Source organism: Podarcis pityusensis, assembly GCF_964106645.2.
Source record: "Podarcis pityusensis genome assembly, chromosome: 2".
Taxonomy (NCBI): domain Eukaryota; kingdom Metazoa; phylum Chordata; class Lepidosauria; order Squamata; family Lacertidae; genus Podarcis; species Podarcis pityusensis.
In genome coordinates this window covers 29,298,216-29,311,322 of record NC_138029.1, presented here as the reverse complement: position 1 = coordinate 29,311,322, position 13,107 = coordinate 29,298,216, and the positions used below count along the sequence as shown (strand labels likewise).

General features: G+C 46.4%; 1 protein-coding gene across 2 annotated transcripts; it reads right to left on the bottom strand.

Moving 5' to 3' along the window:
• Positions 1-1,327: 1,327 nt before the first annotated feature.
• On the bottom strand, positions 1,328-13,107 carry TEPSIN (TEPSIN adaptor related protein complex 4 accessory protein). 2 transcript variants are annotated; one of them, XM_080994644.1, is made up of 13 exons: positions 12,926-13,107; positions 11,338-11,410; positions 10,266-10,357; positions 10,042-10,135; positions 9,065-9,132; positions 8,867-8,945; positions 7,480-7,545; positions 6,535-6,738; positions 5,808-5,979; positions 5,546-5,659; positions 4,781-4,859; positions 4,317-4,451; positions 1,328-2,249 (listed from the first exon to the last, which is right to left on the bottom strand). In XM_080994644.1, exons 1-13 carry the CDS (start codon positions 12,968-12,970, stop codon positions 1,713-1,715), a joined length of 1,758 nt encoding a protein of 585 aa, XP_080850770.1. In that variant the 5' UTR covers positions 12,971-13,107; the 3' UTR covers positions 1,328-1,712. The 2 variants fall into 2 exon arrangements, with proteins under 2 accessions (XP_080850770.1, XP_080850769.1); XM_080994643.1 differs by lacking the exon at positions 12,926-13,107 and adding an exon at positions 12,544-12,840 and having other exon boundaries at positions 10,266-10,355.

Here is a 13,107-nt window from a genome sequence, read left to right as displayed (position 1 = left end):
CAAAGGGAGTTGCTGGAAAAGTAATTGTTAACTTGGCAGGAAGATTCATCGCAAGCTTTTTTCCTGTGAGAAAGGTGGTTGCATTAATGTTGTGGGCACCTGGTGGAAGATGCCTGTGACGTCACCAGCCGCTATGGGTTGCATCCAACAAAACTGTCCTGTTCATGCAAGGACTTCTGCTTGCACTATACAACTGCACCTCCCTCTCCCTGACCCCATGCTATCCAAACCTGTCCTGTGATTCCCCCAATGCTCTGTAGCAGATGGGAGTGCATACGAAAGAAGATGGGGAGGTTCTATTTAACTGTGGAGAAAACACCTAAAACCATATTATCATATCTCCCCCCCCCCATTCAATTTTTAAGTGTCTGTAAATAGTTTGCCCAGGGCTCCTTAAAAATAACACCAAAGTCATTCTGAGTGTAGATGAAGACTTAAGAAACATATCTACTAATAGCTGCATGCGCCTGTTGTATGAATTCATCTCAACAGTATTGCTTACTATTAATACTGGTGGTAGGAAATCCAAAGGCAGGGCTTAATTTGTACCAGGGACCAGTTCTGGCATATATGAAAGTGCGGAGTATACTCCCCTCCCATGGCCTAACCACAGAACCGTCACCACTTGGAAGCAGATCTGGTTACGGCACAGCTGTGGTGAAGTGCCTGATGTAGTGTATAGTATTTCCTGGACCAAGTACCCGTGAAGCAGGTAAAAGGGTGCAGAGAGGAACTGAATACAGCACTCTAGGAATAGACACCTCCATTGATTTACATTGGGGCATTATGTTGTTTTCTATTTGTTTATTAATAAATAATCCCAACAGAAAGTTTCTCTGTTCTGATTGAAGCATTGCAGGAGGCTCTGTGCTACAAGATTTAATGAATGGAGTGTGCTGGTAAGCAATGGCAGCTGTACCACTTCTAATATCCTGGTGGTTTGTATGTTCAAAGCCCCACTCACGTACAGAGCTTGACAGCAACTCTGCTACAATCTGCCTGCCTGGACCCATAAGAAAGAGTGGGGAGAAAGAGTAGATTTTGCTATAAGGGTTAGCTCAATTTCAAGCGTCAGCAGAACCAGGCAGTACAGAAAGCCCCCAGTCCACAGTAGGACTGGAGACTGCTGTAGAGTAAGCCTGGACTGAGGTTTAAGGATAGCAGGAGTTGTTGACTATGAAAATGACCTCACCATTAGCTCTCCTTCAATTATTGGCACGACAGAATCAGAAGCACCTTAGTGTTTGCCAGTGTTCTTTAAGGCTGCCTCATTTCTTATGGTCAGAATACCAAGGTAACAAGCAGAGGAAGTAGGAAAACAACAACATAAAAGTGGAAATGGATTTTAAATTGAAAAGGGAAGAGTAAAGGGGGTATTTCTGTCACTTCTGCAGCCATCAGGTATATGAAAACAGACTATATTGTGGATGTTGGATTGTGCTTTTGTTGTTCAATAAGAAACACGGAAAACAATAAAATTAAAAAGGCAGTGTTGAACATTCATGTCTTCCTTCATGCTTGCAATGACCCAGCAGAAATAAGAGGTGTAGCGAGGGATGTTGCCTCTTCCCCTCTTTCGGGAATGAAGAACAGCAACATAAGAGAAAAGCATCCTCTGGCTATATAGGCAGGTGTGTAACAGTTCAGAGAGAGCTAGAAAAACGCATCCATTTGGTGCTATCTCAAGTTGTCCCATAGCCCAAAGGGAACTGCTATGCATTGAGGAAGGAGAAAGCAGACGGTCCCTGGTTATCCTCAGTGGCTCTGGTGCTCCCAGTGCAAGGTCCTGTCCAGGAAGCTAGAGGTATACATTCCTGCTCCAGAGCATCTGCTAATACCATGCCTGAGGGTGCGACCAGCTCCATGCCGGCAAACAAGGAAACTGTGCCATCTGGATCACCTCTTGGAGGCCTGTCCTCTTGGGATTCAGGGTTTGGGAGTCTGCATTCTGGCCCTTGCTGGCCAAGCTCAGGTGGTTGGCTAATTCCAAGTTGGCCAGAGGACCCAGCTTCCAGCATCTGCCCTTCTGATGGATGCACAGCCCTGGTGAGGACTTCAGGTGCTTGGGAGGGCTGTGGCGCGAGACTCAGGGGTTTGAGGATAGCCTCTTCTGCAAATGGCATTGTATCCGCCAGTAAGTCATCAGGATGCTTGGATGTGGTCCTGGCAGGGGCACAGTGGCCGGGAACCGGAGAAGAGATCTTGGAAGTGGGATGGCTCCTGCTGAGTGCTTCAAATTGACGCAAGATCTGTTGAAAGTGGGGCAGAAGAGAAAGAGGGAGTGTGCCAAGTATGAGAAGAATAGTAGCAGAAGCAGGGAAAGGAGGAATCTACCCACCACAAGAAAAAGAGAGAGCAAGAGAGCCTAACAACAGGCAGAGGACCAACAGCAACTCCATCCTAGGCTAGTGAAAACACTTCCACCCCTCCTTGCTGCATTCACTTTTACTGTGCTCAAGGGTCTGCTTTCTTGAGTTTCTGTTTGTATATCTTGCTCTTCCTTGCAAAGCTCAGAGTGACTAATGCAGGGCATGGGGGACCTTTTCCAGGCCAAGGGCTGCATTGCCACATGGGCAGGGCAGCCTTCCAGGGGCCACAAACCAATGGTGGGGATGGCCAGAGGCAAAAGGTTGGTGGAGCAATTGATGCAATTCTCGCCTTTGTACAATGAAAGTACTCAGAGGTTGTGACACACCAGCCACCACATCTACCTTCCTCCATCCAAGCAAGCAAAAGGTTATCATCCCAGTTCAAGGGCACAATTCAGCCAGGCAACAGCATTCCAGGAGACCATGGAGCAGGGCTCGTGAAGGGTCCGGCTGGGTTTGGGTACAGAGGTTTGGGTACAGAGGCTTGGAGGGCTGTGTCTGGAACCTGGGCCTGAGGTTCACCACCACTGGATTACTGTGAGGGGCCTAGTGCTTCCCTCCAGGCAGAGATCAGGTCTTAGTTTCAACAACGCTATCAACTTTGGGCAGAAACTACTGGGTTCTCCCACTGACTCTTCGATGCCTTTTTCTCAGGCAATCTTGAAGAACTACTATAGCAAGGACATTTATTTATCTAAAATATTTTAAGTCTCCTTTCAGGGCACACAGACCTCCCCAGGCACCTCATAAGGATCCAAAGCATGTGGGGGGAAAACCCAAACCCAAAAGAAACCCAGTGAAATATTTTTTTCAAGTACAGTGCCAATTCAGCCCTGAAGAAATGTGTTTTAGAGTGTTTTCTTAAAAAAAAGAGCGAGATCAGCAGTAATTACATCATATGTTCTAAAAGTATGGGGCTACCACAGAGGAAGTCTAACCTCCCGGACCCACCAGCCTAACAGCTCTCGACAGCAGAGTCTCAGACACTGATCTCAATGCTTAGGCAAGCTCATGCAGCTGTAGGTAAACTTTCAGCTAGCATTGTCTCAAACTATTTAGGGCTACTTTTTAAAGGGCAAAACCAGCACCAAATGTTAGCACCTGAAATGAATAGATATGTAACCAATGGAAGAAGATAAGCAGCAACATGTCAAGGTTGAAGGTTCATTCCCCATATGGGACAGCTGCATATTCCTGCCTTGCAGGGAGTTGGACTACAACTCAGGGTCCCTTGCAACTCTACAATTCTTTGATTCTGTGATCCAGCACCCAACTGCCTCAGATGTTCTAGCAGCCATGCTCTGCAGTAGTTGTAGTTTCCAAACTACCCTAAAGGGCAGCCCCGCATACAGCACAGCACAGTATCTAATAGGGATGTAACCAAGGCATGGACAACTGTGGCTAGGTCAGATTTCTCTAGGCAGATGATTGTATCATCTCCATTAAAGCCACAATGCACAAGCTGTAGAACCTAAATTAGGTTACGTGCACTGCCAAAAAGCAGGCAAAAGTCTCCCAGAGTGCACCAGAGGCAGTACGAAGGGAGATATTCCAGTCTTGGTCTACTGAAACAAGTGAAATGGAGCAGTAAAAAAGCTACATACAGAACCAGCCACTTTATGTCCACCCACACAATCATGCCCTGTGTGCAGAAGGAACAAGCCCAGCAAAACAACGAAGAGCCTGGGGAGGTTGTAGCCAGGGCTGCTGCAACAAACAGGTGTGCAAGCCTTTGGGAGGCAGAGACACAAGAGGGCATCAGAGGCGAGAGGGACAGAGGCCATTGTTGCCCGTGGTACCAAGGACTATCATTCAAGACACCCCAGGGTGTCACGGCACACTGGTAGAAAACCATTGGCCTACAGTTATCCCTCGCCAGGGTGGGACTGATGGGGCGCCCCTTGAGGATTTCAATACACAAAAGGTGGAAACATAAGCAGGAGTTACCTTTGTTGCTTTGTTGGCTACAGGCCCAGGGCTCTCTTGACTGAGCTCTTGCAAGTGCTGCTGAGTAATGGCCAATATCTGATCATGGGAGAGCAAGTCGGAGCACATGAGGGAATAGATGGCACACATGGCTCTCTGTGGGGGGAAAGGAAAGCAGCAAGGTTAAGAAGACCCTGGGCTTGCACACTGGGTCCAGCTTGAACATCAGCACTCATTCGGGCCTCTCATAATATGCTGCTTCACTGGAGAGAAACAAACAGAAGCTGCTCTTGCTCCACAGCCCACCCTTATGTGGCAAGAAAAAATATATTAGTCCTAGGCTCCAACCCTCAATGAGATTGCAGCCAGCCCCCCCCCCCCCGCATGTGGCCAAAGAGTTCCATTTCCCAACAGCTATTTCAGCTCTGAGTTGGAAGTAATCCAGACTGTTTTTCCCTCCACAATTGCTTTTCCAGGAGACTCACCATGCAAACACACTCACTGGGGTCCTTCAGGGTTCGGTTGAGGATAGCCAAGACCACCTCGCAGTTCAGCAGCCCACACCTATGGAGAGGGACAGTGCTGAGCCCAACAGCCAAACCAAAAAAAAAAAAAAAAGGAGAAGAGCAGGGAGAAGTTTTGCAAGGCAAGGGGAAAAAAAAGAGTGGCCTGGTCTCTCCTAGACCTTCCTTGCTCTCCTAATCCAAGAGGAGCAAGGAGCGTCAAAGCACCTTTTTTACATGGCTAATGGACAGTTCTTCACAAATGAGGCGGGGGGGGGGAGTAAGAAAAACATTAAGGAGTGGCAAGCTGCCAGCTGTTCCTATTGCTAATGAATGTTGCAACAGGCACCATTTGGATTTTTTGTCTCGAGTGCACAAGTGCTTGGGCCCAGATACAAAATGGATGCATAGCCATGCAAGGACTGGGGCTGGGCTATGGGTGGAATTCAACATCACATTCTTTCTATTGTTCCATCCGCACAAAGCATTGAGGTTGCCAGGTGGAACAGTCCTTCCCACCCCCTTCACCTGTGCACTGGTTTCTCCTGCTACCTCCCGCCCCCAAATCCAATTTCAGAGGGGCATGGGGGCAGGAAAGAATCTTGTTGCTCCAGCAAAAGTCCTTGCACAGGGCTTCTGCTGAGAATGCTACCCAATGTGTTTGGGTACTTCTACAGTAATGCAGAAGAGGTGGAAGCGAGGAGGAGAAGGGTCAAGAGACGGCTTGGTTAGAAAGGGTGTTCATACTCCTTGATAAAATGCTGGGTCTCCTCGCGTGTCAGGAACACCTTGGAGCCTCTGGTGAGTTTGCTGACAAGGCTCACTTCCTGCAGGCAGTCCCCAAGGTTCTCAGCATCTGTCCTGTGAATGGTGGGGAGAAGGAAGCTGACAAGCCTGTTCTTTCTCCCCCATGCCCCACAAGAGATTCTCACATTACGGGTGCATCTTGAAGGTGCAAGCAGTTGGCCCAGGCCCGTTCCCAGCCCCTTGCCCTGCCCAGCTCACTCACCTTTCAGCAATGCTCCCTGGCTCCAGAGCACCGGAGTGGTTGTCGCTGCCCGACTTACTGTAGGAATCCGATGTCCTACTCAGCTCACTGTTCTCCTGCAAGGAATTCTGGGAGCTTTGCCCACTGTCCAACTCCTCCCAGCCACCTCCTGCTTGCCCTGGCTGATGGGTCGCTGCAAAAGAATTTCAGAGGAGCAGCCATGGAGGAAGAACTGAAGCCCATTGCATCTCAGAAACTAAGTTCAGGGAAGGCCTCTGCACACCACTCCCACCGTATCTCAACGCCAAAAAACTACAATCCACAACCTGAGATTCCCTCCTATCCCCACAACAAGATCTGGGATAATAATTTGTTATTAACAGTACCAGTACGAGCAACATGAAAAAGGATTTTGCTTGAATTATTACTGTGCGCCAGCTACTAGACAGTTGTACCCTAGAAGTGGCTTCTTTTATTCCATCTCACTAATGCAGGGAAGCTCTAAGTGCCTAACATTTGCTCCTCTTTCTATAAAGTTTCTATACAAGTTTTGAAAACAGGATATACCGTGCTTTTTAAGAGCACAAGAAAAGCCTGCTGAATGGACCAGTGGCCCTTCTAGCCCAACTTCCTGTTTTCACAGTGGCCAACAGGATGCTCACAGGAAGTCCAAAAGCAAGACCTGAGCACAAACAGCAGCACTCTACCCACCTGCGATTCCCAGCAGCTGTCATTCAGAGGCACTTACCTCGCTTCTTCTGGACAATGACAGAAGGTGGCTTTGTAGGCAAGATGGAGCTTTTGCCTGGAAAAGGTGCTGTCACTGGCTCATAGGCATCATCCTTCAGCTCCCTACCATGGGGACAAGGGAGCTCCTGATCAGGGAGCATGGCATTGGCAACCACCTCCGCTGCCTTTTGGATGGTGGCCAGCAGAACTTTGCCAGTGGATGCTGCAACAGTAACAAAGGCAGGCAGGCTGCTTAGCAGGTCAGGGCATAGTGGTTTGTCAGCCTATACCACAAGCAGCCAACATGGTGCCCTCCAGATGTTGTTGGACCCCCAGCTCTCATTGGCCCCGGCCAACATAGCCAGTGGTCAGAAATGATGGGGGCTGCAGTCAAGCAACATCTGAAAGTTTTTGGCCACCCTGGGTCTATACACTATAGACACTGAGAAAACCCCAGGGCACAGGAAGAAGCCTTCCAAAGGACATCAAACCATAGCCATTAATTCTGGAAAGAGAGCCCAAGAATGGAAGACGAGTCCAAGACTACTGAAAGAGTCTTCCTCCACTTATACCAGCCTTGGATCTTCAAGATACTAGGGTGTGTTTGGTTGCTGATGTTCCTCTTTCTAGAGCAGGAGAACAATGCTGCCCTAAGATGGCACCACTGGCTGTTTCCATCCAGTAGATGAAAGCTTCATGCAGGAAAAGACTTGGGTCCTTCCCTTCAGTACCTTCATTTCAGGGCCTCAATTGCCCTTGCCTGAACCATGTTGGCCTTCTTTACAGTGCAAATTCTCAAAGTGGCTTAGAAACCAAGAAGAAAGCTATTGGTAGGTATCACGTAGCATTGGAGCAGGGGCTGAGATCCAGCATGCAGGCAGCATGGTGACCTTGTCCCAAGAACTGGGGGTGCTCCTCAAGGACAGTAGTAGTAACACTCAAGACTTCCAAACCCAATGCTTACCGGAGCCACTTCTTTCAAAACCAAAGCCTTGGAGTGAGCCATGGGGGCTGGGCCTGGAGCCCATTCCTGGGAAGAGAGGCAATAAAACGGGCATAAATGAAAAGCAAGACCAGTATGGTGGTGGAATGCTTATTTCCTACCAGCATGCATATGATATCACGTCAAGGTGAGATGGGAAGTCAGCATGAACAGCCTATTGACTTGGGAAGTCTTAAGTTGTTTTGAGTACGGCTTTCCTTTCGCACCAACAGAACATGCAAGGGTTGGGTGTGGTGTGCCCTTATGACAGACAATCATAGCTTACAAGGTCCCTTTTTAAATAGTTGCACATGAAAACCAGATTCCATACTGAAGTTTTTATCTCAACCACCTCATAAAAGCATCAGTGATATTCCCCCCCCCCCTTAAAATCTTGCTCACAGGCAAGCACTAGCTGAGCCTTCTGGACTTTAAAAAAAAATGGTTTCAGGTCAAACAGTATGAACAGGGGAAGGTTCCAAGGCCCCTTTTGCATCTCCCCCTGCTTCAGCATTCTCACTTGGCCATAAAACGAGATCTGTGGTTCACTCTGTTCTCCTGGAATGCTTGAGAGAGACAGTGCAGGTTGTTCTTGTCCTCCTGGGCAGGAAGAGCTGGACAGAGTGTCCTTTTTGAGGCCAACAATCTGCCACGCTCCCTCTGTCAATACAAGCTAGTATGGGGGCAAAACAGGAAGAAGCAGTGCTGGCTGAATCCCCACTGAAAAGCCTGTACAGACAGGACAAAAAGTGAAACGCTCTGTTGAATATGGAAGTGAACTGTTGTTTTGAAAAAGTGCAAAAGGATTCGAAACCTGCAGGGCAGGACCAGAGATTTAGAGAAGATTGGAAGAAATATACGAACTATTTGAAGAGCAAATGTAATCAACAAATTACGCTAGTAGGACTACAAGAAGTTTTGTAAGGAGAAATCTATAAAATATTGCAAAGTAGAAAAAGAATAGAGATATTAGTTATGAGATTTAAATGTAATAGTGAAAGTAAGAAATGTAAATTAAGTGAATAGATTGGAAAATTTTCAGATGTGATTGATGGAAGTAAAAAAATTGTATAAGATATAAAAGTATGTTTAATTATTGTTGAAAATGATATGTTATATATATATATATATATACACACACACACACATATATAGATAGATAGATATAGATATAGATATAGATATAGATGAGATAGAGATAGAGATAGAGATAGAGATAGAGATTAGATAGATATAGATATAGATATAGATATAGATATAGATATAGATATAGATATATAAAAATAAAAAGTGCAAAAGGATCCAAGACTTTTCAGGAGAAGTCTGGATGCTGAATAGATTTCTGTTCCCCTGGGGATAAGCGGTTTACCTGCTGAAGGCAGCTCTTTAGGTGGAATAGCAGCAGGCTGGGGTAGCAACACATCTGAAAACAAAGCGCTTGCCAGGTCCTGCAAAGGAAAGAAGTACGCTAGCGGCAACCAGGTGAAGAAGCCAGGCCGAAAGCCTACCATGTGAAAGGACTTTAAGAGCCTACCCTGATCTCTTGTGACCAGGACTTTTTACTCACCTGTGCAGTCACCCGCACCTTCTGATACAAGCTGTTGCCGTGGAGAGGATCAGGAGGCCCTGCAAACACTGCAAGGCAGAGGAGCAGGTGTGAAAGAGGGGCTCATCCCTGGGTGCCCTAAACAAGTCAGGTTTCCTGGGGCCCACTCCCTTGCACAGTCCCAAGACCAACCGTTGCGTTGATTAATTTCACTGTCTCTCAGCAACTAAAACCGCCTATGCAGTACTTTACGTTGCTAATATTCCCAGCATTGAGGACTGGGCCAAACAGAAAAAAGACATGTTTATCCACAGTATCTTGCATTATATTACGTGGCAAAACAAAATATATGAAGGACAGGTATTGCAGTACAATTGCGGTGCATGCCCATAAAATGCAGAAGGAAAATGCCCCAGAAATTCCAGTAATGCAAGAAAACTCCTTGAGAAGGGAGCTGTTGGAGGACCAGTTACCTCTCAATGAGTTTTCTTGCATAACATGAATTTCTAGGGCACTTTCTTTCTGCATTTTTATGGGCACTTTTATTTCGGTATTTGTTGAAAAGTGGAAAGTGTTGCATAGGTCCATTTCATCATTTGCTTTAGTTATCAGTAATAATAATAATAATAATAATAATAATAATAATAATAATAATTTATACCCCGCCCATCTGGCTGGGCTTCCCCAGCCGCTCTGGGCGGCTCCCAACAAAATATTAAAATACAGTAATCCATCAAACATTAAAAGCTTCCCTAAACAGTAAAATGCAATAGTAAATAAGAACTCTATATTCAGTGGAATGTGGGGAGAAATCATCAGTTGTGATATCCTAGGTCAGGCCCCATACTCTGGCCATTGGATTTCAGAATAAACCCTGCACTTAAGAGCACAGATATGGAGCTAATATAGATTACGTTTGGCCCTTAAAGTGTTAATATGAATATTAGGAAGATACTCTTCCTTGTTTATCAATATAGCCAACCCTGTGTCTTGCTTACCTGTGGCCTCCTGGATGAAGGAAGCATTCTGCTTCAGCTGCAGAAGGAAATATGAGGAGCCATGGCTGCACATGTGGAGCAGGATCTTGAGCACCTGAGGATGCAGAGGGGAGGCTTAGCTGGGATTAGGAGTACTGGGCTGGAAATCCACAAAGCAAAGGGGAGTTGTCTCAAGATCTAAGGGCATCTCTGTTCACCCCTTTCCTCTACCCTCTTTCAATTACCTTCAACTTGACGTTACACGAGTTGCTCTGAAGGCGATTGAGGAGGTACTCAAGGAGACAGTGACTGCTTCCTGCTGAGTCATGTGAGATCTCTGGAAGTTTGTGATGTTAAGGAGCCAGGAAAGTAAAGGGACTGATGGTGAAGGATCACCTGGAAGGTCGTGCCAGGCCCTGCCCAAGGTGCCATGTTTCAGCTGCTGTTTATGCCACACTATGATATGACTTGTACTCTCCTTCAGCAGAGTAATAAATGCTATTTGTTTTTGGCATATAGCAACAGTGGAATTTTCTTTTTAAAAAAAGTTTATATGCAGATCTGAAACAATTAAACTTGCTGGAGATATACTTTGGGTTTAAAGTGTGGGTGAAGTATTGGGAAGGGATAGGAAAGCATGTGCATGTATCTGGAGTGGGGCTGGCTCCTTATCTACCCCACTCTCTGCAGTCCACATTTGATAGGTGGGCAGGGCTGTCCACTTCTCAATCCTCCAATATCTCCATGCCATCAGGTCACTCATTTTTGCCTCCATGGATGATCAGCTGATTGTTGAGCACATCACTTTGCAAGCCCCGACAATCAGATGATAGTTGGGGCTTGCAAAGTGCTGTGCACAGGTCTTTGCAGGTGCTAACAATCACCTGACTAGCTATGTCTGAAAATTCCCTTTGGCCCACACTATATATGACACAGTGTATATGACATCAAAGGTAGCTTGGTCAAAATGGCCTCATGGACCAAATAGGGAGGTCTGACGAGCCTAATTGCCATAGGTTACCCCATACATACCATCCCAGTTCTAGGAATCCGAGTAGCTTAGTAAACACTGCTGTTTTCTACGTTTCTTATTTTTCATACCAGAATAATCAGCTATCACAGGTGTCACCCAAAAGGCAAAGAAGCAATTTGTATTGAGCTAACTTCTGCTTGAATTAGCTCCCACGTCATTAGATAGATTGGGCCTCTGTTCTAATCACTAGCCTCTGCTCTTCCTAGGAAAAGCAAGCATCACAGTAACCAAAGGAACCCCCAGTTGAGACTGAAGAGCCAACTCTTTCAGAGAGCAAAGGATACTGGCCATCTCTTCAAACAGGTACCCCGGGCATGGGACTTCATCATCTGAGGTACCTTTGATTAGAATGGGTAGCTGGAACAGGATGGGGGGGGGGGAGAGAAAGAAACACACAAGAAGAAAAGTCACCGAGACAAATAACGCGGCGCCTTCTCAAAAGGCAAGAACTGCATTTTTTGTCCCTGCATGCTACTCCTGACTCGATCCATGAAGCTGCAGCTAAGAAGTAGTATTCCCCCCCCCCACAAACCCACAGCTCCACTTGACAACAGTCACAGATTGTAGTAAAGAAAAGGTCTGCTTAATCTCTATTGGCAGAGTATTTCATAGTGCTGAACTGAGGATGCCAAAGACACTATTTTGTGTCTTTAGGCAAGGTAACCTGGATATAAGTTGTTCAGAGCCCTGTAAATGAACACAAGGTTCATTAATTTCAACTGGTTGACTGAATAGAACGTAGTTGGATACAACCAATTATGTATGGATTTTATAATTGATTTCATAGTTGTAAACTGCTTAGAAGCCATTTTGGCATAAGTGGTATATAAAGTAATACTAATACTACTAATGATGTATCTGCTCCAGATACAATTTTCTGGTGCAGCAACTGGTCAATTTAATCAGACTTTGTATTGTTACTGAGGTAAACATTCATCCATAAAGCTTTCTTTTTCCCATAACACCTGAACTGCAGGATTTACAAGAGCTCCCACCCCAATTTCAAGCTGTGTGACCATATTACAGCATGGGGGCCCTGACGACTCAGCAGCTTAGAAACAACCAGCACAAGTCACGGTTACGAGGATGGAACAAGACCAACTCATGCACTAATCCTTCTTGGGGATGATGACAATTACATTATTATACATCTCCACCCCCATTAATCACTTCATCTGGTGCAGTTGTGAAGTTCTCAAAACCATCAAATCTAGTCTTACTATCAAAGCAAAGACATGAGGCAAACATATACTGCAAACCTGGAACATGTGTATTTTTCAGTGCTGAATTAAACCCTGTGCAGGCCCCTAGGCAGTTGAAATCTCGCCCCTCTCCTGGCTCTACCAGGATGACATTGAACTAAGAAAGCTTGATTGTAATTTTCTTTCAAGATCAAACCAATATCATTTTGATCCGTAGTCATGGGGCCCCTAGGCCCGTGCCTACTCTGCCTATTTGGTAATCTGGCCCTGGGAGTTTTGGCTCTCTACCTCAAAGGAAGATGCTTTTGTATAAAGATTTCATCGCTATAACTCTCAACCATTGTGCTTAAGCCCCAGCAGTAACTGCAATAGAATAATCTGGTGAAGCTCTTCGCAAAGATCGCATCAGTTCGGTGTGCAAGTGGTGTATGAGTGAGTGCTCCCTCTTTTTCCTTTTCCAAAAGAAAAAGGAACTCCTTTCACTAATGGTGTGAGGGGAAAAGGGTTCCCTGCCGAGCCTTTCTCCGGCAAGGTGTATTACCAAACCCAGAGATTTTAAATGGAGCAACACTGACAAACTACCACACCAGCAACAGGCACCCCAGGCGCTCTTCCCCACGGCACCCCCGCCCCCAAACTCCCACTCAGCAGCGCGTTCTCCCTTCTATACCCGGCTCAAGAAGCTCAGCCGATCCCGCAGAGGTACCGCCGCCATGGCAATTTCCGAGCCCGAACATGTGGAAGCTTCACCTCCTCGCCTTCCGGAACTTGACGCGCTCCAATCGGATGGCGAGTCTGCGCGGGCCCAGCCAATCCAATCCTCCGGCGAGCGGGAAGTAGCTGTCACAGCCG